This window comes from Amphiura filiformis, chromosome 17, assembly GCF_039555335.1.
Source record: "Amphiura filiformis chromosome 17, Afil_fr2py, whole genome shotgun sequence".
Lineage (NCBI taxonomy): Eukaryota > Metazoa > Echinodermata > Ophiuroidea > Amphilepidida > Amphiuridae > Amphiura > Amphiura filiformis.
The window spans coordinates 36,860,440-36,885,513 of record NC_092644.1 but is presented as its reverse complement, the minus strand read 5'-3'; the positions used below and the strand labels follow the sequence as shown (position 1 = coordinate 36,885,513).

At 36.8% G+C, this 25,074-nt stretch overlaps 3 protein-coding genes across 3 annotated transcripts in view; 2 read left to right on the top strand and 1 right to left on the bottom strand.

The window, feature by feature from the left end:
• The window catches only part of LOC140137729 (uncharacterized), a 36,035-nt gene extending 31,333 nt beyond the window's left edge, over positions 1 to 4,702 (bottom strand). The window contains exon 1 of the mRNA XM_072159493.1: positions 4,111 to 4,702. The gene's annotated coding sequence lies outside the window, so the exon portion shown is untranslated. The remainder of the gene's footprint in view (positions 1 to 4,110) is intronic.
• A 12,245-nt stretch (positions 4,703 to 16,947) lies between these two features.
• On the top strand, positions 16,948 to 17,979 carry LOC140138418 (neuromedin-K receptor-like). The gene has a single exon (XM_072160313.1). The coding sequence runs from the start codon at positions 16,952 to 16,954 to the stop codon at positions 17,948 to 17,950; it is 999 nt and encodes a 332-aa protein (XP_072016414.1). The 5' UTR covers positions 16,948 to 16,951; the 3' UTR covers positions 17,951 to 17,979.
• A 2,888-nt stretch (positions 17,980 to 20,867) lies between these two features.
• LOC140137728 (C5a anaphylatoxin chemotactic receptor 1-like) lies at positions 20,868 to 22,321 on the top strand. Its single transcript, XM_072159492.1, has one exon. It carries the CDS (start codon positions 21,027 to 21,029, stop codon positions 22,089 to 22,091), a length of 1,065 nt encoding a protein of 354 aa, XP_072015593.1. The 5' UTR covers positions 20,868 to 21,026; the 3' UTR covers positions 22,092 to 22,321.
• Positions 22,322 to 25,074: the final 2,753 nt, after the last annotated feature.

The following is a 25,074-nucleotide window of genomic DNA, read 5'->3' as shown; positions in this document are numbered from 1 at the left end:
GTGTCTTAGGGCCAAAGAAAATGATTATATAAATCAGAATTATATCAGAGGCTGGATAGGCCTACTTTCTCCGCATTTTAATCACACACACAATATACTTCAATCGAACCGGATCAAACCTTTTTACACGCAATATACTTCAAACGAACCAGATGTGTAAACCGAAATGCAGCATATTCTCAAATCAAAAATATCCGTCTGTCTATTAATTGGTTTTGTCAAGTTGTGTCAATTTTGAAATCAGGCTGAATTTTGGCGGCTATTTTTATGTATACGTTTTGCCATAATTTTACAGGTTGTATCACATCATCTCTTGTGATTTAGGCATATGTCATTGCACTGTTAGTCACAAGAGACCAACCATCATTTTGTATCAAAATATATAGTTACCTATAATTAGCATTAGACCTCTAAATTAGGCCTAGGCCTATATGATATAATCCGGGGGGGGGCACTCACTAAAACTGGGTGACGAGGATGTGCGGTCACATTGACCCCCATTTTTCAACTCCCTCTCACCCAATGACCCCCTTTTTCGTTTTTACTGAACTCCCTCTCACCAATGACCCCCTTTTTTGTTTTGTTTTCCTGTCACCAAAATAACATAGAATTTACATAGAATTGGAAATATGTCAAATTAACTTTATATTATTAGCTTTGCTTTTGATTGAGAATTATCATTAAAATATCAATATTCCACTGTTTAAATAATATCAATTTTACGGAGACAAATGGTCTGTAGGCCTACATGTAAACATGTAAAACAAGCAAATTATATCACTCATTGGTTTAACATTTTCCCTTTACGCAAACAACGTAAACAAATACTAGTATATAAAAATGTGTATGCATGCATAGAATAAGTATACCGCCCAATAAAACATTACGCGGTCATGAGCTAGAAAATGCCCGGGGGGGGGCACTCAAATTTTTTTTTGGTAGGGGTGGGCCACCACCAGTTTCGAACTTGAGGTCTAAGGAACTGATCGGACAGTCAAAAAGGAGGGTCTAGGGAACTGATCGGCCGGTCAAAAGGGGGTCTTGGGAACTGATTGACCGACCAAAAGGGGGGTCTTGGGAACTGATCGGCCGCCGAAATCCGAAAAATCTCGGAAACTAAACCCGCAGGCCAAACCAGGGTTCAATTTTGTTGCGTTTTTGCCACAGATTTGTGAAGGAATCGATTTCACTTTGAATTGTGCATTAAATTATTAATCAGGAAAACCATTAATGCAAAATAGGTCTGGTTTGGCCTATACGATGGAAACCTCAACAAAGCAAAACAGCATTCAAATCAAAAATTACTAGACCCTGTAGTAGACCTACAGTCTATGCTATTAGCCTACTGATAATTATAGCAGCAGCCCACCATAAAATCAAACCCACTAGAATTATTTTTTTCAGTGCCAAAAAGAAAAACATTTAGACAACATTGAACTGCCATACTTAGGGGTGGTGCAATAATTATGTGTACCCCCGGGGGGGTGAATTCTCAAAATGGTCTGCCAAAAATCGCTTGCCCCCCCCCCTCTGGCCGTGCCAAAAAATCTTTGCCCCCCCTTTCGACGTGCCAAAAACCTTTGCCCCCCCCCTTTTTGACGTGCCAAAAAATCTTTGCCCCCCCCCCTTACACATGCAAGATTTTGGGGAACCCGAATTTAAAACCTTAAATTGTCTTATCATACAGTGCGAGCGCAGCGAGCAGGAAATTTTGCATATTTGAACGTGTTCCTAACGTTTTCCTACGCCTTTTGAGGGCGTAATATAGAAACGGTGCCCAAAATATCTGTGCCAACAATTGCTTGCCCCCTTTCGACCTGCCAAAATCGCTTGACCCCCCTTTTGACCTGCCAAAAATGCTTGCCCCCCCTTTTGGCCTGCCAAAAATCTTTGCCCCCCTATAATTCACCCCTTCTGGGGTACACATAATTATTGCACCACCCCTTAACATGAGATGATTGAGTGAAGTGTGCAGAATTTGACAGCCATTCCACTCCTGATTTCACTAGACCAGTAGATCGTAAATTACCTTTTAATTCATTGTTTATGGAGAGCTGCAAGGATGTGTACATAATTATTTAAAGTACTTATCCTCCTATTTGGCAATTTTATTCCCAAAAGAGATCTCAAAATCATTAATTTCTAGCTAAATGTTCACCAGCTAGAGGCATCGCGGTAGGCAGCGCTGCAATGTTTACAAACGGTCAACCAGTGTTGCCACTCTAAAAGGAGCCCAAAATCCCGCCCAAAGTTCGCTTTACAATGTGTTTCAAGGGGGAAGAAATTAATGGAAAATTCCCTTTAAAGTTTTTGGGCTCGCAAAAGTAGCTTTTGGGTCTGCTTTTGGGCTTGAAATAGTAGGACAGAAAACACGCCTCTCAAGATGCCGATGAGAGCGGAAATCGATGATCTGAGGGTCTATGGAACGGCTAGAAAATTTTTGGGGCTTCAGAGCGGGCAAACAATGAATTCAGAGGGTCTAAGGAACGGCCAGCGGCTCTGAAAAAGGGGGTCGTCGCCGCGGCACATACCCGTATAGCTGGGAAATGTGAGTGCCCCCCCGGGAGAAAATGATACTAGACATAAACTATTTCTTTCACGGAAGTTGTTAATTACAACAAGTAATACAGTGGTAAACCCACAGTTATTCATATAGGCCTAGATAGTGAAGGATCCTCACTATCTATACACAGAGTATAATCTGTGATAGCTCAGTTCCTATTGTCTTCTTCACTCCGAACGTATCGAACGTCCAAATACATTATTATATGGTTAAATTAAATTAAATTCTCATTAACGGCGTAAGAAAAAGAGGCTGTTAGAGTAGACACTAGACATATCAATAATATATTAGGCCCCTATTTATTTTTATTGTAGCTTATTGTTAGGGTAAATTGGGGTAAATGGAACGGTGGGGTAAATGGAACGCCGAGAATACAATTCCCTCAATCAAGAAAAAAATTGGGCAACATCATACCGAGTGTTCCATTTACCCCAACGCCATACGTTTTGCTTTCGTTTCATACCCCAAGCGTGGGTTTACTCGGTATTTGAGTGGAAGAAAATCTCAAATGTTGTCACTGACCTTGAAGTGGTGCTACGGTTCAGTGAACATTACTAATTTAAGGGTATTGATTCCTAAATATTTGAATGTTGTGCTGAGAGTTGTCTTACAATATTGGCAATATGTTTGTTTTCTACAATAACATAAATGTTTTAAACAATAAAATAGCAGATTTTAATGATGAAATTATGCTAATTAATATGCTAATTAGCTAATTAATTAGTTTGGTGTTCCATTTACCCCACAACAGATCCACTTGGGGTAAATGGAACACGGTTGACTGACTTCAAATATATATAACATGTTAATATTTTTTTACTAATTGGTTTAATTATTATGAAATTATATACTACAAATAACAAATTCATGGTAGATTAGGCCTCCTATTGATTTTTAAAAATCTGAAAACCATTTTTTCTGTTATGTACCGAGAGAAAGTGTTTTTTTACGTGGTATTTTACCATGTTTATAAAAAACATGAAAACAAAATTATTTTTGTTAATCTTTTGTTTAGTCACAAAATATATGTTAAATAAAATATTCTGATGTCTTTTCAATGTAAATATAGCTATGAATGTAGGGCCCTTGCAAGTAATACCCCTTGTTCCAATTACCCAACCCACTGTTCCATTTACCCCAATTTGGTGGGGTAACTGGAACACCATGACCATGCATGTATTTGGACCGATACAAGAAACAAAGCCATAAAATGGGAGTTTATCTGTTAAAACAAGTTGTAAAAACATATTATCTACTTATTGAAACAAACACAAATCATATATGGATACCCTCCTGACCACAGAAAGTGATTTATTGCTTAAGCGTTCCATTTACCCCAATTTACCCTAACATGCACAATTATAGCTCAATAATATTTGCAGTGTGACACTAGTCACACGATGCATATAAATAGGCCCTACATGCGACACATTTTTGCAATATTAAAATATTGCAAAAATGCTACCCATGGCACTCTCAAACTTTGCTCAAACTCATTGTAAATATTATCATAAAATTATTTTCATTTTCATTAAGCATTTTCCTACCTTAATTACCGCAACGCCATTTATATTTCTCTTATAGTTAAATAAACCCGGCGTTTTACGAAATATGTACGTGTACCTCACAAGCAACGTATTCCACCATGTATCCTAATATTAATAATATTCCAAATCGCTATAATTGTGGCTATCAATGCAAATAATCCCTGACAAAATGACTGAATAGCTACACAAGACTATTGTATACGCTAAAGGAACGTAACTGAACCTTAACAAAGAAATCGGTCAATGTCACCGGTAAATTACTACGTGTGTCAGTAATTGACCTTGATGGTGAAATTTTCACAATCAGCGACAATAAAATACCGAGCTCTATTCATTTGGTAACCTTAACCTCGTAAAATTTACAAGCTATTCAAAAATTACGTCTTTCCGTTTTTTCGTTGATTGTTGATTATATTGATTGTTTATCTTGGGCTATTGTTTGAGAAGCTGAGGTGCCTGAATTTTATATCCCGTTTTATATACCCTGATTTCACACGACTATACTATTTAATTTAGTGACAAAAGTCTCCCACATAGATTAATTACAAGATCAATAAAGCATTTCATCCTAAACAAGTGGGCATTAAAACAAATAAGAAAAGAAAAAGTAATTTTAAAGTGAAGAGAAGTTTAACAGTTTCCCGGGAACAGTTTAACCAAAGTTTTAACAACTTAAATGTACATGGATTTTATTTACTCTCATCATAATTTTTTTTTATGCATTTGAAGTTCCTGCAATACTTAACATTTTCCAGCAGAAGAATATCAATGATAATTATCTAAAGAATGCCTCCGTGTTCAAGTTTATATGGTGTAACGGTGATTGAAACAAAAAACATAAATAATCTTCTCTAATTTTTTGTAACTTTTTTTTAAAAACTTCTACATGTTTAAATGCGTTTTTACTCCTAATGCTATCCAACAAGACCAAATATTTTATGAACGGACCACTGTGGAACGGACGGACTCACGAAAGTGCTTTTTTTTATTATTTTGAAAACGTTCTGAATTATTTTCAAAAATGTTCTGCCAAAATCAATCAATTTTGGCCAAAAAATCACAATCTTCTTCACGTTTCTCTTTTTCAAATTTTAATTTTTCATGTCTAAATAGCTCGCCATACTCGTGAAAACAGTGACGTTGACAAAATACATCTCTAATATTTTGACGATTTTCAGGTTAATTTTTTTAAAAGACGATTGTTAATTATCTGTATCCATCAGGAGGTTATAATAACATCTCCACATGTTCGTGTCATCTTTAGATATGTACATTTATTATTGTCTACGTTTTATCTATGTCCTTGGTTTTAATGCACCTTATAATCATGATAATGCCAGCAGACTTGGCAAATAAATACTGTCTTATCGGTCTTCGGTTTTACCAATATGAATTGACATTTGACGCTCAGCACTTTGAACATTTAATGATGTCGAGTTCATTTAAGATTTGCATTCATCAAAACAATTAATTGGGTTGCGCGCTTCCGTTTTCAATGCTGAATACCGAGTGTTCTGTCGTTTTAAATAGTGCTATTAACCCTAACGCGGTTCATATTTTTTTGCTATCGGAAGACAGAAAAGAAACGAAAAAGGCAGGACCCTCGGGACACGCACACGATTACTGACCTCATGCCACGGGGGTTTGGCTGGCCCGGCCAGCGATTCGTCGAGCATATATGACTTGGGGCGATTGTGTCATCGCATCACGTGGAATGCATGTATGCGCAGTGGATTTTGTAAAGGCACAGAGAAATTCAATTCGTTTATGGCAGCTATCCCGGGGCAGCTATACTATCGTAGTCGTCATGTTACGTCATTGTCATCGCCATCGTATGCGTTATCGTCATCAAATCTCATCATCATTGTCGTCAATCATCATCAGCAAGTTTTCGTTTTGGACGACTGATGATTTTGAGACGGTAAATCTCGAGTCCTACCCTGTGCGCATATGTGCCGACTTTGTAATTTCGTCATCCTCCAGTTTCTACGACAACTTGCGGAAAATCTGCGTTGTTGTGAAAATTGCAACTCGTCTAAACCGTCTAAAACGAAAATTCACTATTGTTTTGCGTCATCGTCATCGTCTTTAATTGTTATCAACACTGTCATCGTTACTGGTTGCGCCATCGTTATTATTGTCATCATTGTCATCATAAGTTTGAAATTGAGGGTGGGTGGGGGGGGGGGGAAGAATTGTTTGGCAAGCCAAAATGGGGGAGGGAGCCCCTTTTAATTTGAAATCAAATAAGCCTTGAATTATCATCTGATCATCATCATCATCATCATATGATCATCATCATTATCATTGGAAATTGTAATTATCGTCCATCAAATATCAGCATGATCTGTGTACATGGGGATGAGTCTTGTGACTCGAGATCCCGCTGCTAGCTGCTAGATAGGTCTACTGGTATACCGTTGGAAGGCTTCTGAAACATGGCTCTATCGCACTAATTTGGACCCCCCCCCCCCGCATGGTGTGTTACAGTAGTATTGTTATTATTATTTATATTGACAAAATATGACATATTGTCTCATATCGATTGCCTCATAAAGACGCACAAGTCATGCCATTATACAATAGTACAGTATTTAAGAATGTTAATATATACATCATTTAGGTCGTTAGAATTAGGATTTATTTGAACAATGATTTGTAATGATACCGATTGCAAAATGAAAAATGAAATGTGATACAATACCTAATAGGTATTAAACTGCCCAGCAAACACAAAATATGTTATAGGCCTACTTACAATGAATAACATTGCCATGCCGTCGGGTTATATAACGGTATATAAAACGATTTAATAACATAAAACGTTTTTTGAAAACATGCTGTTGTAAAACGGAGTCTCCATTCTAACCTAATGTGATTGTACGTGTCGAACAAAATATTTAGCAAATAATCATGTTTGTCAAGAAATATTTTACAATAACAACAACAACAGTTTTATATAAAAAATACTGTTTTGTGTGTGTGTGGATTATTTTTATAGTAATTGTTTTCGGTTTGTTTTGTCACAGTGTTCCATAAAACAGAGAGCCATAAAACACAATATTAAGTTCAGCATTTTGAGCAAAGAATCACAAAAAGTTCTAGAATTGGATGGAAATCATACAGTATGGCTTTAAAACACAAACCAGCAAGGATTTGTTATACAGCTATAAATGCGAAATGACATTTGCACATGTTGTTTTTATAGTATTTGCATGGTATTTGGTCACTCACCTTTTAGTGTAGGTCACTGATTCATTGAATGGAATAATTGAACTTTTCGGGCAAATTCGGGGAACTTTTACAGTCAGTGTTTATATTCCAGCTCTTTCTCTTCGAAATATGGGGAAACTCCGTGGTAAACATGGTGATATACAGCGATTTATATAGGCCCTATGCATCGCGACAGTTTAAAGTCCACCTAAAATCCGGAGTTTCTGAGAAGTCAGGAGACACCAACTGATTGTTCACAACAGCTCACAAGACCCTCATAACAGGTGTCAGAAAGTTAATAATAATTTATACGTCCATGTGTTTACAGATGCCGGAATTGCAAATAAAGCCATCGAGCATTAAACTTACCGTTCAATCTGCATGCAAGTATACAAATTTTATGTTTCAAAACGCGAACAGTGGTGATGAAAAAGCAATATTCAGTCCGATGAGAAAAACGTAATCATAAATTAGCTGTCGGCCAGCCCGATAAAATCACAGGTGTTTGCATGCGAAGTTAGTATGTCTTCCTATGATATGTACATAGCTCTTTTCCTACATCATGTATAAGCAATTTTAGTATGCAAAATCATAGCAAGCATGAAAAATCAAGAAATCAATAAGCCTATAACTTAGCCATTATTGTCATCATGCCTATTCCATTCAAGATCACGATGAGAAGAAAAACGGTTCGATTTTACTTGGAATCTCCTGTGCCGTAAGAACAAATTAGCCTAAATAACTAAAATAAGATATTAGAAATTTTGGTTATAAACATATCGCACGATGTTTTTACAGTGAATTACGGCTAGCCTGGTAGCCTCCCAGTATAGCCACATGTTCCTCAGCCCAACTACATGTAGGCTTTAACAGCTTTTGGACAAACATTGCAATGTCCTTTAGTAGTACTACCATGAAGGTATATAAATACTAGGCCCTATGTAGCTACATGTACTTCAACAAAATAGGGCCTATACAAAATTTCGAATCAATAAAAAATGACTTAATTGCTCAAATATTTATGAACAATAATAATTATATTTACCGTATGAGCCTATAGCTAGCTGCGGCTCGAAACTTCCATGTTTAATTTGATCACCAATGTTGTCATTTCACATGTACTTGTAGCTGAAGATTCCATTCTTCTTCAGAAGCTCCGTATTCATTGGTATTAGAGCTTATTAGCTCCCAGAACTCAAGGACATGAATGATTGGTCCATGCTGATGATTTTACTGAATGGAAGCACAGTGGAATGGAAGAATAGTTACTAAAGCTGTTCCATTTACAGAGGGCGTAATACCGATATCTGTGTAGGTCTGTGTGTAGGATAATGCAGGGTAAATGCAGACTGTCGTGGAGACTTTGCCACAAATTGAAAGATTTCAAAATAGAATAAAAAATAAAAAATGAAAACGAAAGACTGACGGAATCTTTATACGAGTAGCAAAAAAAAACCCCACAAATGGAACATACGAATGGTATAACCACACGAAGTGCAATGAAGAAAAGAAATGGAAACCCAGGGAAACCATGACTAATTGAATCGAAGTTGCACTGCACAACAGCCCTGCGATTTTATATAGGCCTAGGCCCTACTTGCCGAAGTCATTTTTTTGTTGTAATTTTGAGATGAAAGTACAAAGTGTGGTTTAAACACTGCATGCATCAGTCAAAGACAGTCACACTAATCATTTCGGATTATTCCCTTTAACTTGTATTATCATTTGTTCTTTTAAGATTGGCGATATGGCTCTTAACACAAAATGACCCGTATGTTCCCCCGGAAAGATCCCCCTTTTTTGGATTTCGCAGCTCCAAAAGACCCCCGATATTTGACCAAAGTAGAGCTCCGAAAGACGCTTGATTTTGATAATTTCAGCTCTAAATAACCTCAAAATTAATCATTCCTCATATTTTTGGTTTTCTCAGACAATTTTCAACCAAAAAGCCAAGAAAGACCTTTGATTTTGACTGTTTTCAGCTCCAAAAGGCCCCATTTTACTTGTTCGCAGCTCCAACCCCTTTTACCTGTACCCGGTGGCTCCCAAAGACCCACCACCTCTTAATTCCGCCGAACATACCCACTAACATTTTTGAATGTGCCCCCCCTAGATATGCTATGTTTAATGCATACTTGAAAAAAGAAAGAAAGAAAGAAAGAGAGAGAAAGAAAGAAAGAGAAAAGAAAGAAAATAGGAAGGAATGGAGGAAGAAAGGCAAGCAGGCTTGAACAAAGCTATAGAAAGAAAAAAACTCTGAAAAACAAGATTGAAAAAAGAAAGGAAAAACTTATTCCAACTTGATGCAGTCAATGAATTATTAATTAGGAATTGCACAAACTTAAACCAAGTAAGTTGTGAAAATAGTTTAAAAATTGGAGTAAAATGGTCAAGATGGGTACAAGCTTTATTACCCAGAATGGTACACAGTACCGTGTACACACCCCGGCCCCACCACCCCACAACTTCAACTCACACACCCACTCATCCCACGCACACGCCCCTGTGAACAAATAAACAAAAATAAATTGCGAAGTCTTGGCACAACTCAACAAGCATGCAGTTCTGTTGCTCCCCCCTCATCGTCTGCTTCTCATAGTCTCGGCAAGTCATCATAAGTGACCCATTATAAATGGATATGATTGTTTCAAAATATAAGATTCTCTTCCAAGGGATGATCCCCGGAATGATCACGGAGAGAGAAAGAACACAGTTACACCCATTTATGCCCAGAATGATCACGGAGAGAGAAAGTTGTGAAAATAGTTTAAAAATTGGAGTAAAATGGTCAAGATGGGTACAAGCTTTATTACCCAGAATGGTACACAGTACCGTGTACACACCCCGGCCCCACCACCCCACCCCACAACTTCAACTCACACACCCACTCATCCCACGCACACACCCCTGTGAACAAATAAACAAAAATAAATTGCGAAGTCTTGGCACAACTCAACAAGCATGCAGTTCTGTTGCTCCCCCCTCATCGTCTGCTTCTCATAATCTCATAGTCTCGGCAAGTCATCATAAGTGACCCATTATAAATGGATATGATTGTTTCAAAATATAAGATTCTCTTCCAAGGGGAGAAAATAAAAATTTCCAAAATTTTGTAATAATGAAAAAGATGTTTGTTTTCCATTGAATATTTTGAATAAGTTAAAAAAAACTAATCCTACTCGAATCACCTTTGTTTGAGAACCTATATATGCAACCCTTCACAAATGGCTGCACGTAAGATCACGAGAGAAAGAACACAGTTACACCCATTTATGCTCAGAATGATCCCCGGAATGATCACGGAGAAAGAAAGAACACAGTTACACCCATTTATGCCCAGAATGATCACGGAGAGAGAAAGAACACAGTTACACCCATTTGTGCTCAGAATGATCACGGAGAGAGAAAGAACACAATTACACCCATTTGTGCTCAGAATGATATCAGAGAGAGAAAGAACACAGTTACACCAATTTATGCTCAGAATGATCACGGAGAGAGAAAGAACACAGTTACACCCATTTGTGCTCAGAATGATCACGGAGAGAGAAAGAACACAGGTACACCCATTTGTGCTCAGAATGATATCAGAGAGAGAAAGAACACAGTCACACCCATTTGTGCTCAGAATGATCACGGAGAGAGAAAGAACACAGTTACACCCATTTGTGCTCAGAATGATCACGGAGAGAGAAAGAACACAATTACACCCATTTGTGCTCAGAATGATATCAGAGAGAGAAAGAACACAGTTACACCCATTTATGCTCAGAATGATCACGGAGAGAGAAAGAACACAGTTACACCCATTTGTGCTCAGAATGATCACGGAGAGAGAAAGAACACAGTTACACCCATTTGTGCTCAGAATGATCACGGAGAGAGAAAGAACACAGTTACACCCATTTGTGCTCAGAATGATCACGGAGAGAGAAAGAACACAGTTACACCCATTTATGCTCAGAATGATATCAGAGAGAGAAAGAACACAGTTACACCCATTTGTGCTCAGAATGATCACGGAGAGAGAAAGAACACAATTACACACATTTGTGCTCAGAATGATATCAGAGAGAGAAAGAACACAGTTACACCCATTTATGCTCAGAATGATCACGGAGAGAGAAAGAACACAGTTACACCCATTTGTGTTCAGAATGATCACGGAGAGAGAAAGAACACAGTTACACCCATTTATGCTCAGAATGATCACGGAGAGAGAAAGAACACAGTTACACCCATTTGTGCTCAGAATGATCACGGAGAGAGAAAGAACACAGTTACACCCATTTATGCCCAGAATGATCACGGAGAGAGAAAGAACACAGTTACACCCATTTGTGCTCAGAATGATCACGGAGAGAGAAAGAACACAGTTACATCCATTTGTGCTCAGAATGATATCAGAGAGAGAAAGAACACAGTTACACCCATTTGTGCTCAGAATGATATCAGAGAGAGAAAGAACACAGTTACACCCATTTGTGCTTAGAATGATACCAGAGAGAGAAAGAACACAGTTACACCCATTTATACTCAGAATGATCACGGAGAGAGAAAGAACACAGTTACACCCATTTGTGACCAGAATGATCACGGAGAGAGAATGAACAAAGTTACACCCATTTGTGCTCAGAATGATATCAGAGAGAAAGAACACAGTTACACCCATTTATGCTCAGAATGATCACGGAGAGAGAAAGAACACAGTTACACCACCATTTGTGTTCAGAATGATCACGGATAGAGACAGAACACAGTTACACCCATTTCTGTTCAGAATGATCACGGAGAGAGAAAGAACACAGTTACACCCATTTGTGTTCAGAATGATCACGGAGAGAGAAAGAACACAGTTACACCCATTTGTGTTCAGAATGATCACGGAGAGAGAAAGAACACAGTTACACCCATTTGTGCTCAGAATGATCACGGAGAGAGAAAGAACACAATTACACCCATTTATGCTCAGATTGATCACGGAGAGAGAAAGAACACAGTTACACCCATTTATACTCAGAATGATCACGGAGAGAGAAAGAACACAGTTACACCCATTTATGCTCAGAATAATATCAGAGAGAGAAAGAACACAGTTACACCCATTTATGCTCAGAATGATCACGGAGAGAGAAAGAACACAGTTACACCCATTTATACTCAGATTGATCACGGAGAGAGAAAGAACACAGTTCACCCATTTATACTCAGAATGATCACGGAGAGTGAAAGAACACAGTTACACCCATTTGTGTTCAGAATGATCACGGAGAGAGAAAGAACACAGTTACACCCATTTGTGTTCAGAATGATCACGGAGAGAGAAAGAACACAGTTACACCCATTTGTGTTCAGAATGATATCAGAGAGAGAGAAAGAACAAAGTTACACCCATTTGTGCTCAGAATGATCACGGAGAGAGAAAGAACACAGTTACACCCATTTATACTCAGAATGATCACGGAGAGTGAAAGAACACAGTTACACCCATTTGTGCTCAGAATGATCACGGAGAGAGAAAGAACACAGTTACACCCATTTATGCTCAGATTGATCACGGAGAGAGAAAGAACACAGTTACTACTAGACCATTTATGCTCACAATGAACAAAGCGAGAGAAATAATACAATCACTCCAGTTTATGCTCAGAATGATCACGGAGAGAGAAATACCAAGTTACTCCAATTTATGCTCAGAGAGATCACGGAGAAAAAAAAACCACAGTTGCTCGAATTTATGCTCCAAATGATCAATAGGAATGAACGACGGAGAGAGAACGAAACATGGTTACTCCAATAAGCTCAGAAAGATCACGATGGGACTCCAATGTATGCTCAAAATGATCACATAAAGAGAGGCAGAACACAGAACAGTTACACCAATTTATGCTCAAAATGGTCACGGAGAGAGATAAACACAGTCATTCACAGCAAACACAAAAGTGTTTTAAAACGTTATAAACGCGTTTTGGTTGTGATCAAAACGTTTTAATAACATTTAAATGTCGTTTTATATAAATGTCATGAAAACGTTTTAAAAATGTTTTATATAAAAACACTGCGGGAATATTTTCAAAATCTTGTCAAAATGTTTTTGGTTATGATCAAAACGTTTTAATGAAATTTAAATGTCGATTTATATATATCAATGTCATGAAAACGTTTTTAAAACGTTTTATATGAAAACACTACGGGAATATTTTTAAAATGTTGTCAAAATGTTTTTGCAAAATATATTTTGGTAACCATTTTCGAAACATATTTTGTCAACACTTAACATCATGTTAGAATGTTTTGCATAAAGTTTTCACAAATGTTTTCTGAATGTTATTAAACATTTTATGCCATTTATAGGCTATAACCCGACATATTAACGTTTTCTGTATAACGTTTTGAGTTTGCTGGGTTACACCCATTTGTGCTCACAATACGGTAATATCAAAGATGATCACGGAGAGAGAAAGAACACAGTTACATCCGTTTATGTTCAGAATGATCACGGAAGGAGAAAGAACACAATTGAAGACCGTAGTGGATAATGTACACCCATTTATGCTCATGGGTCATATCTCAACGTGAGTTATAAGCTCAAGGTCAAAGGTCAAACGAGGTCAAATTTTTCAAATTGTTCTCTCTATATGGGCATTCCAAAAATGGTTCAAGTGATATCGATTAATTAGCTCTGTAAAAGAATAATAGGTGCAAGTTTTAGTACAACATAATAAAAGATTACAAAAAGAATTTTCTCAGAACTAGTATTTTACACGTGAGCACTTCTTCCACTACAGTCTTCAATTACACCCATTTATGCTCATAATGATACGGAGAGAGAAATAACACATTTACACCCATTTGTGCTCAGAATCATATCAGAGAGAGAAAGAACACATTTACACCCATTTGTGCTCAGAATGATATCAGAGAGAGAAAGAACACAGTTACACCCATTTATGCTCAGAATGATCACGGAGAGAGAAAGAACACAGTTACACCCATTTATGCTCAGAATGATCACGGAGAGAGAAAGAACACAGTTACACCCATTTATGCTCAGAATGATCACGGAGAGAGAAAGAACACAGTTACACCCATTTATGCTCGGAATGATCACGGAGAGAGAAAGAACACAGTTACACCCATTTATGTTCAGAATGATATCAAAGAGAGAAAGAACACAATTACACACATTTATACTCAGAATGATCACGGAGAGAGAAAGAACACAGTTACACCCATTTATGCTCAGAACGATATCAGAGAGAGAAAGAACACAGTTACATATATTTATGCTCAGAATGATATCAGAGAGAGAAAGAACACAGTTACATCCATTTATGCTCAGAATGATATCAGAGAGAGAAAGAACACAGGTACACCCATTTATACTCAGAATGATCACGGAGAGAGAAAGAACACAGTTACACCCATTTATGCTCAGAATGATCACGGAGAGAGAAAGAACACAGTTACACCCATTTATGCTCAGAATGACATCAGAGAGAGAAAGAACACAGTTACACCCATTTATGCTCAGAATGACATCAGAGAGAGAAAGAACACAGTTACACCCATTTATACTCTAAATATCTTTAAAATATGGCGACATGACAAGGCAGATCTTATCAAGGATTGTCTTTGACTAATGAAAAAAATTGTATTATCATTTCCTTCAAAGGCCTATAGTAATTGAATGTAGTCAAAAGTTCAAATCACAAGAATTCCAGAAAAAGTACTCGATTACACAAATTTACTCTGCCTATAATATGCCCACATACATTATATCTGATGCCATATTGATTAACACCAGTCCTGCGGAAGGGGGATGGTTGTACCACCAACATAAGGTTTTCATCCGTCATAATAAAACGCCTGTGTTTACACCCAAACGGCTGAAGCTAATTGTAGAGCCATCCTTTGCGCTCATTTCGGGATAATTTTTTTATCGATTTTGCCTATTCTTTGTACATAGTCAGATTGTCCCAGTTTCACTCACATTTTACGTGGGGAATAATGTGTGTACTTATTTTGAGATCACTGGATAGAGGAGAGTTACAGCTTTACATCGGTACCAAATACAACAGTATATGTGATGCGATCAAGCAAAAGCAGTCGGAACTCGGAAATATTGATTTGGAGATATAGCCAAACAAACGAAATATTTCCTTTTGTTTTCTATTGTTTTGGAAACTCTTTAATTGCTCATATCTTTGGAACTGGTTGTTCAATTTCAATGTGGTTTTCTGCAAAATGCAGCTTTCTAAATGCTTTTTACTATCCTATAAGAACCCGAAAATTTAATATTTCGAGTTCCGACTGATTTTGCTTGATCGCATCACATGTGACGTTTATTATATAGAAAAATAAGAGTGGTTGCATCCCCCTTCATAGTTCGTGTTACCAAAAATGACTCCGCATGACCAGGATTTATGATGCATTCTAATTTACCTTTTCGATACATTATTTGCTGCCTATACACTGCCAAAATATTTCACTCAACATTGAGTAAAAAGGTCCAACTCAACAGTGAGTAAAAAATTACTCAACATAGAGCTCATAGGTCACAACTCAACAAATGAGTAAAAAATTACTCAACATGAGCTCAATGTTGAGTAATGTTTAACTAATTTGTTGAGTTGTGACCTTTTTACTCAATGTTGAGTAAAATGTTTTTTGCATTGTACATACATTATTTCCGGTGTCATATTGATTAATGATGCGTTCTATTTTACCATTTTTTTAATTTCATGAAGCTTATTGGCAAAAACACAATGCTTATTATAGCTGTCAAGAATATTACAAAATCAATCAAAAGTTTAAAACCATGATGGTTACCATAGATGCAGATTATTATGGTTACGCTTTAACAATAGAATCGTGTGTTTTGGTCTTGACCAATCAAGTGGATTGTTTTTTACAAAGCCACAATATAGGACCCAGCTCATTGGTCACATTACAGTCGCTTGTTGGCTTTAGTAAATTTTTTGCTGAATTTCTAACTGACTTGTATCATGTCCGCTTTATTCAATATGAATTGTACTAATGGTACTGATGAAAATTGCGTTATGAATTATATATTCTGCCTTTGAAGCATGAATAGATAATCAGAAACAATTACAACCAAGCATGAAATCGTATGTGGCGTTTGAAAGTTATTGGCTCACAGCTGCGTCAGTATCATTTTAAACAAACGGGAACGACAGTAACAATTGAAATGGCAGCCGTTTTACTGAGTCTATATGCTACTTGTATTTCAGAATGACAATTGGATCACCTATTCGAATCATTCCTGATATATTGGCCGTTTTACTGAGTCTATATGCTACTTGTATTTCAGAATGACAATTGGATCACCTGTTCGAATCATATATTGGCCGTTTTACTGAGTCTATATGCTACTTGTATTTCAGAATGATAATTGGATCACCTGTTCGAATCATGCCTGATATATTCTTGGCCGACAAAGTAACTTGATAACATATAATTGGATATGGTCTATATCCGTTAACTCACATTTCTATCTTGATTTATACAACATTCAAAGGTGGGCTTTGGATACTAAATAAACGGTACAATGGAAGTAGAATATAAGAATGCTACCAACAGAACTGATGAAAATAACGCCGGTTTAATGGAACCACATCATATAGCTGAGATTATTTTCGGGACTCTGATAATTATGTTCGGCATACCAGGAAACGTTCTCGTCATTCGGGTGTATTCGGTCAAACGATTACCCAACAGCACTACCATTTTCATCATCGCTTTGTCGGTAACTGACTTGATCGTATGCTTTCTTCAACCAGTCATAATATATAGAAATTCACCATCTGGAGATAAAGTGGCAAAAAGCGAATTCCTCTGTCGTTTCCGGGGTAATTTCCCGCCGATTTTAACCTTCATTATGGTATACACATCAACATTTATAACTACGGCAATAGCGGTTGACAGATACTTTGCTGTTTGTAAACCTTTAAAGCGAATAATGACACCTAAGAAAGCTATTTGTGTCGTCATTTGTTGCTTTGCTCTTTCATTTTTACTTACAGTGCCAAGATTGGTTCTACCAAGAGTACTTTCTACAGGCAAATCGAAATGTGCCACAAATAAACTTCTGGATTCGATATTGATAATTCCATACTATTTAGCAATATTGACATCTTTTCTTGTTATGGCTGTTTTGTACGTGATTGTATATTTAGCTATAAGGAAACAGATCAAAATCAGACCTGGACACCAACATGAACAAAGACCAAACTTGCAAGTAGGTAATACTGCCAGTGTTGAGCGAGATACCCAAACAAATAGCACCGAAACGGAAAATCAGAAGAAAACTCTTGAGCAAGGGCAAGCAGCTCAAGGTCACACTGTTCAAAATCAAGGACAGAACTTACAAAGTAAAACAACAAAAATGCTTCTTTTAGCAACAATAGTGTTTCTCCTTACTTGGGTTCCTTCGGGGATATATTATGGCATTTCAGACAATATCCACTACTCAAGATCAGGAGTCTATGTTGTATTGACAATAATGCGAGACAGTCATCTTCTCAACAATGTTACGAATCCATTCATTTATAGCTTGGTAAATGAGCGGTTTAGAAAGGATTGTAAGCGACTGTTAAAGATGTAAGAGGGTCCATTGTTTGAGGCCAGAGAACTGCATAGCAAATACGTGTAAATGATCAACAATATTGGCCACGTGTATTGGAAAAACCCTATTTCATATTTATTATTGGACAGCCAGTTGTTACAGAAACTGCATCACTCGATAGTGTTATTTTATACTAAAGTTGACGAATACTTTTACCAGTAGCGTAGCCAGCGGTGGGACAGGTGGCCTGACAAAAAATGAAAGAAAAAAGTGCCCCTCTGACATAAAATAAAAGAGCAAATCACAATGGCAAAAGAAAAAAAAAGAGGCAAGGAGTGTAAAATAGTGTAAAATGCGAAATTTTTCCGCGCTACGCGCGCACATTGTAAATATAAAGCCAATTTCCATCCTCATAATGGACAAAAATAGTGTAAAATACCAAACTTTGGCAACTTTGATTTGATGCAACTGTAATGTTTTCGTCTGTGCCCCCGAAATTTTATTTTGCCCCCGCTGACCAAAAAAGCTGGCTACGTCCCTGGCTTTTACTGAAGTAGATAACGACATCGGCTTTTTGAATACTATTATCATTAAGGACAATCTCTGTATAACAATGCTTGCATATGGCAAACAATGTTCTATACTATATAGGAATATAGGACCTACAGATGTTTTGAAATTTACAGTATAAAACGGTTCAGTTCCATTTTAAAATCTTCTTGGACTCTTTAAAGCCGTTATGGATCCAAAAAAAAGTTCATTTCACTAGAAATTATTACATGGACAGAGATTCATTATACTGAAAATAACGCTTAGTTAGGTATGCATAATTATTTTAAGAGTAATTCCAGCTTTTAGAATATGAATGCATCTGCGAATGTAGATGTGTGGAGCGGAATTACTGAACGCAGCAACTCCAGCAAGAGAGTAAATTCAGTTGGTTACTCTCGTCTTGTAAATCGAAAGATGACTAGAGGCTGCAGTCTTCAGATGGAATGTGAACAATAACGTCATTGTTTAGACACTTGTAAATGAGCAGGACGATGTTTTGAAGATTGTTCTTTCCTTTACCGGCAACCAGCGGAGATCGGACAACATATAGAAATGTAACTGGTCGCGTCTTCTGGCATAAAGTTATGATATAATGGACTAAACCAAAACCAAATGTCAAAACATATTATTACATTTGAAAATAATGAACTGATGCTCTTTTTGGTTATTACCGTGCGGGGAAAATGAATTCTATTATCAATTCAGCCTTTGCATCAGGGCTTGAGATTGGAATTCCAGTTTCCTTTCTCACAAAGTATGGGCTAAGAGTAAAATTGTACAATTGTATTTAGGAATGGCCCCCTCTTCTTTCTCCTTTTCCATTTCTTGCTTTGTTTATCAAAGCTATCTAGGCCAGCAAGCATCTTATTAGCCTACACTGACCGAATTATTGTATGAGCTTGGAACAGTCCATGAATTTCCCATGGATTAGCATGTGTCCCTCGACCAACCTGGGTAAACAAATAAACAAATAAAATAATAATTGTACATATCAAAATATATATGTACATATCCGGATTTGATTATTCTATGAAAAATTTTTGGTAAATGTTTTGATGTAAACAAAGTATATACATTTATAAATGTCATGAAATCTATCGAAGCAAAATAAAAAAACAAATAATGTCGTTTTTCCAATCACTGGATGGTCAATAATGTAGAGGCTCCATTATGTCTTGATGTAGATAATTGCAATTGGATGTATACATATTTCGCGGTTAGTGGTTCTTTGTTGCCCTGCGGGGCAATCTAGTTGGATATCCAAATTTAGCGGTTAGTGGGTCTTTTTTAACACTTTTTTTTATTGCGAAATGAAAAGAAATATACGAACACGATTTGGCTAAATTAAATTAACAAATATAAATAGCGCCCTCAAGTTTCACACAAATGTACAGTTAATAAAATAAAAAGGTGAATAATTAATAAAGAAAGGAAATTCGACGTTAAAAAAGCTAACATTTACGTGGTAGTTAATCCTGTTACATCATCACTTCTACGACGAATAGCAATGAGGTTGCTTTTTCTAATTGTATCAGCTCAATTTGCACATGTCATGTGATTGGCCATTCTGTAAGTTCTCTCTATCATAATGCGACGAATAAATTGTTCTAACATTGAAGGTAGCCATATTGTGTGACTTTTGACTGTGTATAATATATATAAGATATTTTCTATAATGCACATAACTAGAAGAATTGTTCTCGTAAAAGATACGGGAAAAGGCATTACTTCAACCACGTCCCTTTAAGGATTGCCTCACTAATATCATTGACTACTCAGTGCAAATCACAAGAATTACAGAAAAAATACTCGATGACACTATTCCGATACTGTCTATTACGGTCATATTGATTAATGATATATTCTAAAACTCTTCAATTTAATGTACTTTACTGTCTAAAATACGATTAATCAATCTTTTAGCTTTCCAATGGAAGAACATTACAATATCAATCAACTTGAAACGCATGAGGGTTACCAAGGATATACCGACGATTTTTATTGCGGCGTGTTTTTTTATTATTATTATAGAAACTGGATTATAACTAATCTGAATTTACACTCCCATCGCTGAGACGCGCGATTGGGGTTTGACTAAGCAAATAGACTGTTCTTTCAAAAGCCACAATAAGGATCCAGTTCATTGGGTAAATTGCAGTCGCTTGTTTGTAGCCACTTAATTTAATTTGACATTTTGATGAATATCTAGGGAAAGCGCACTATACATTTAATATGTCTTACAACTCATTAATCCGTTGAAAAATGCATGATAATTACCAAAGGCTCAGAGGATTCGAGGTTCGATAATTGCTTTAGAACTGTATGTGGTATTTGAACGGGAAGGGTGTATAGTAGCACTTTAAACACGCCCGAAATGGTAGTAACAATCTTGGTAGTCTTGGGATCTACAGGTTACTTGAATTCCAGAATGACAATTGAATCACCTATTCGAATCATGTCTGATATATTGTTGTATGGAATTCATCCGCTCTGGAAGACAAAGTAATGTGATAGCAATAATTGGAAATGGTTAATATTCTTGATTTAAACAAAATTTGATTTAATGGGCTTTGGATACAAAATTAACGGTACCATGGAAGCAGATTATATGAATTATACCAACAGCACTGGTGAATATACCGACGCCATTATCATGGAACCACATCATATAGCTAACATTATATTCGGGACTCTGATAATTATGTTGGGTGTACCAGGAAATCTTCTTGTCATTCGGGTGTATTCGGTCAAGCGATTACCTAACAGTACTACCATTCTCATCATCGCTTTGTCGGTAACTGACTTGATCGTGTGCATTCTTCAACCAGTCATAATATATAGAAATTCACCATTTGGAGAAAAAGCAGCAGATAAAAGCGAATTCTTCTGTCGTTTCCCACCGATTCTGACTTTCCTAATGGTATACACGGCAGCTTTTATAACTACGGCAATAGCGGTTGATAGATACTTCGCTGTTTGTAAACCTTTAAAGCGAATAATGACACCTAAGAAAGCTATTTGTGTCGTCATTTGTTGCTTTGTATTTTCATTAACAATTGCAGTGCCAAGATTGGCTCTAGTAAGAAGGCTTGCTCTTGAAGAATCTTCATATAAATGTGTCACAAATAAAACATTAGACTCGGTAACGATAGTTCCATACTATTTAGCAATATTCATATCATTTATTTGTATAGCTGTTTTGTACGTAATTGTAGTATTAGCTATAAGGAAACAGGTCAAAATTAGACCGGGACAACATGAACGAAACTTGCAAGTAGGTGAAAGGACAAGGGCCGAGCGACATAACCAAGCAAATAGCACTGAAATTACTCGCGAAAATCAGAAAAGTGAAACTGTTAAAAATCGAGGACAAGATTTACAGAGTAAAACAACGAAAATGCTTCTTTTAGCAACAATTGCAATTTTCCTTACTTTGCTTCCTACGGCTATATTTCATGCAATTTCAGACAAATATTTGGAATATATCCGCTACACAAGACCAGGAGCCTATGTTGTATTGACAATAATGCGAGACATTCATCTACTCAACAATGCTACGAATCCATTGATTTATAGTTTGGTAAACGAGCGGTTTAGAAAGGATTGCAGACGAATGTTAAAGGTCTAAGAGGATCAATTGCTAAAGATGTGCAATCGCTGATGGTCCCCGATTAATAGCACCCATGTTCTGAGGAAAGAATACGTCCACTTATCCACACTTACGCAATTTTTGCCATGGCTAGAAATGTACAACAATAGAGATTATTGTCATTTTTCTATTCAATGTATGGTCACTAATGTACAACAATACTCGTAGATATTGTTGTCGTTTTATGGATAAAAAGGTTGGTTTTGCTAGAAATGACTATGTGAGAAATTTTTTCTTTATATTGTAAATAAACCTTAGTTTTAGGTGTAAATATTTTTAAGTATAACTACAGCTTTGCAATCATGATCTGTAAATATCTATGATACCAATGTTTTATCGCATATTGGTGGCATAGCTAACTGTGAGTATTTTGACTATTATCGTGCAGGAAAAAGTTATCTCTATTATCAATAAGATAATATGTATAAATAAACTGTTAATTAAAGAATATCGCCACGAGAAATATTAGATTAGATGGTTCTACTACATTCTGAACAGGGGCTATTTTAACGTGCTTCCTGGCACGTTCGTGCAGTGAGATTAAAAATCCGCGCAGTGACAATTAAAAATCCGTGCTAAAAATGTGAATCAGACAAGAGATGCTGGAGCCTTTCTTTCTTGCAGTCACTTTCAGGTAGAAATTTTTAAAATGTTCGCACTTTTGACCGCACTCAACACTTCAGCATCCCTTTTCATGAAAACCTCATTTCATAGGGCCCGATGCATATAGAAATAGTTTGAGAACCGCTCAGGGGTCGTCCCCCCTAAAAAGTAGAAAGTTTGGGAAGAAAGGAGAAGAAGGGCAATTGGGAAAGAAGAAAAAAGAGAAGAGAAAGGGGACAAAAGGAGAAGATAAACATTAAATTGCACGTAGGTCTAATTCAGTAGGCTCATGCCTATAAACACGGATCCAAGTTTTTGAAGGGGAGTCATTTTTGAAACATTTTCAAGCTTGCTTCGTATGCCCAAACATTAAGGGCAAATACCACTCTATCGACCATTCTGCATGAGGGAGCCCAAATGGGTACCTCTCGGTTTCAGAAAATGTTGCAAATACTGGAATAAGGTGTCAGAATCATGAAAATGACCTCCGTCGAGGACCGTTTGATACAAAAAACAACTTATCTATCCATTTTTACGCTTTTGACACCACCATCTTAGAGCAGAAAATGGATCTTTGAGGAGAAAATGGATCTATCAAATGTCCATAAATAATTTTATACTCCTAGATATAATCATGATGATGACGTATTCATTTAAAAAACTCTGAGCTTAATGAAGAAGCTTATGTGCATAAATATTGCGTATTATGTACCCAATGATACTTGATACTTGATATGAATGTTTCTCATTGCATATCATAGCATAAATTACTTCATGATATGTTCATGATTCATCTGTTTTTACAATTTGCTGGTATTATAAGTAACATGGCTAAAAACCATCTTCACGATAGATCTGTTATTTCACGTAGATATGTTATTTGTTCTCATCATATTTTTCCGACTCTGATATTTGTATTAGTTGTTGTATATTTGCTTGCTAAGTGCCTAGATCGTATAAATCGTTATTGTAATGTGTTATGTGTTCACAATCTTTAGCAGTAGTGATGTTGCCTTTTGACAATATCTAAGAGATATATGTTACACAAAACCTAGAACAAATAAAAGTGAAAAGTATAAATGGCATTGCTATTGCTCATTATTGTTTTATATAAATTCTATTATATTTAGCTTTCTTGGGAATTTAAGAATTTAAATATTCAACATTTCTAATGGAAGTAACAGAATATTGTGTAAAATGGGGAATTCCAAGTTTTGACAAAACAATAATGATATTTGGACTATAATCTAGTCAACTGGACTTACTATTTTTGAGTGGGAAATTTTCACGTCCAATCCTGAACGCATCATCAGCCCTACTGATCATCTGGCGGTCAAAGTTCATTGACCTGTGAAACGGATGTTGTAGTATCACAGGTCACCACCTTTGAGTTCAACCTGAGAGGTATTTTCCTGATCGCTGAACTGTATGCCCCAGCTAAGTTGTGTCGTAGGCCGCCTCCCCTATTGAGTGAAGGCTCCTCCCGTTTCGCATAAACAATATCTCCCGTTTCCTCACGTCTATTTTAACCACTCTTATTTGTACACGTACGGCAACCTCCTACAATCTCCAACACCTAATATACAACATCATATTACGTTTATTATATAGACTGATCATCTGGCGGTCAAAGTTCATTGACCTGTGAAACGGATGTTGTAGTATCACAGGTCACCACCTTTGAGTTCAACCTGAGAGGTATTTTCCTGATCGCTGAACTGTATGCCCCAGCCAAGTTGTGTCGTAGGCCGCCTCCCCTATTGAGTGAAGGCTCCTCCCGTTTCGCATAAACAATATCTCCCGTTTCCTCACGTCTATTTTAACCACTCTTATTTGTACACGTACGGCAACCTCCTACAATCTCCAACACCTAATATACAACATCATATTACGTTTATTATATAAAAAAATAAGAGTGGTTGCACCCCTCTTCATAGTTCGTCTTACTAAAAACTCAAAATAACCAAGATTCATGATGCATTCCAATCATTACGTTTCACTACCTGAAGAGAATTGATCAGAAATAGAATTCCCTCCGAAGGTTAGTATCTGTCAATGAACTGACAGTTCACCAGGCTGCCATTATAGCTAGAGGCAGAATATGACACATAAGGGTCAATGAGTTACATAAAAATGACCTTGTGTGAGATGTAGTTCTCAGAAAGTGAGTTTTGCCTTAGCAAATATGTCGTTAAATGTTGATCCCTCACTTTAAGAGTTATTACCGTCGATTTGGTTGAAAAAGGAAGTGAGACATGATCAGTTCTGTTCAGGCAGTGAAACCTAATGTCTGCCTCTAGATACATTATTACCTGGCTATACATACATTATTTCTGATGCTTAATGATGCGTTCTATTT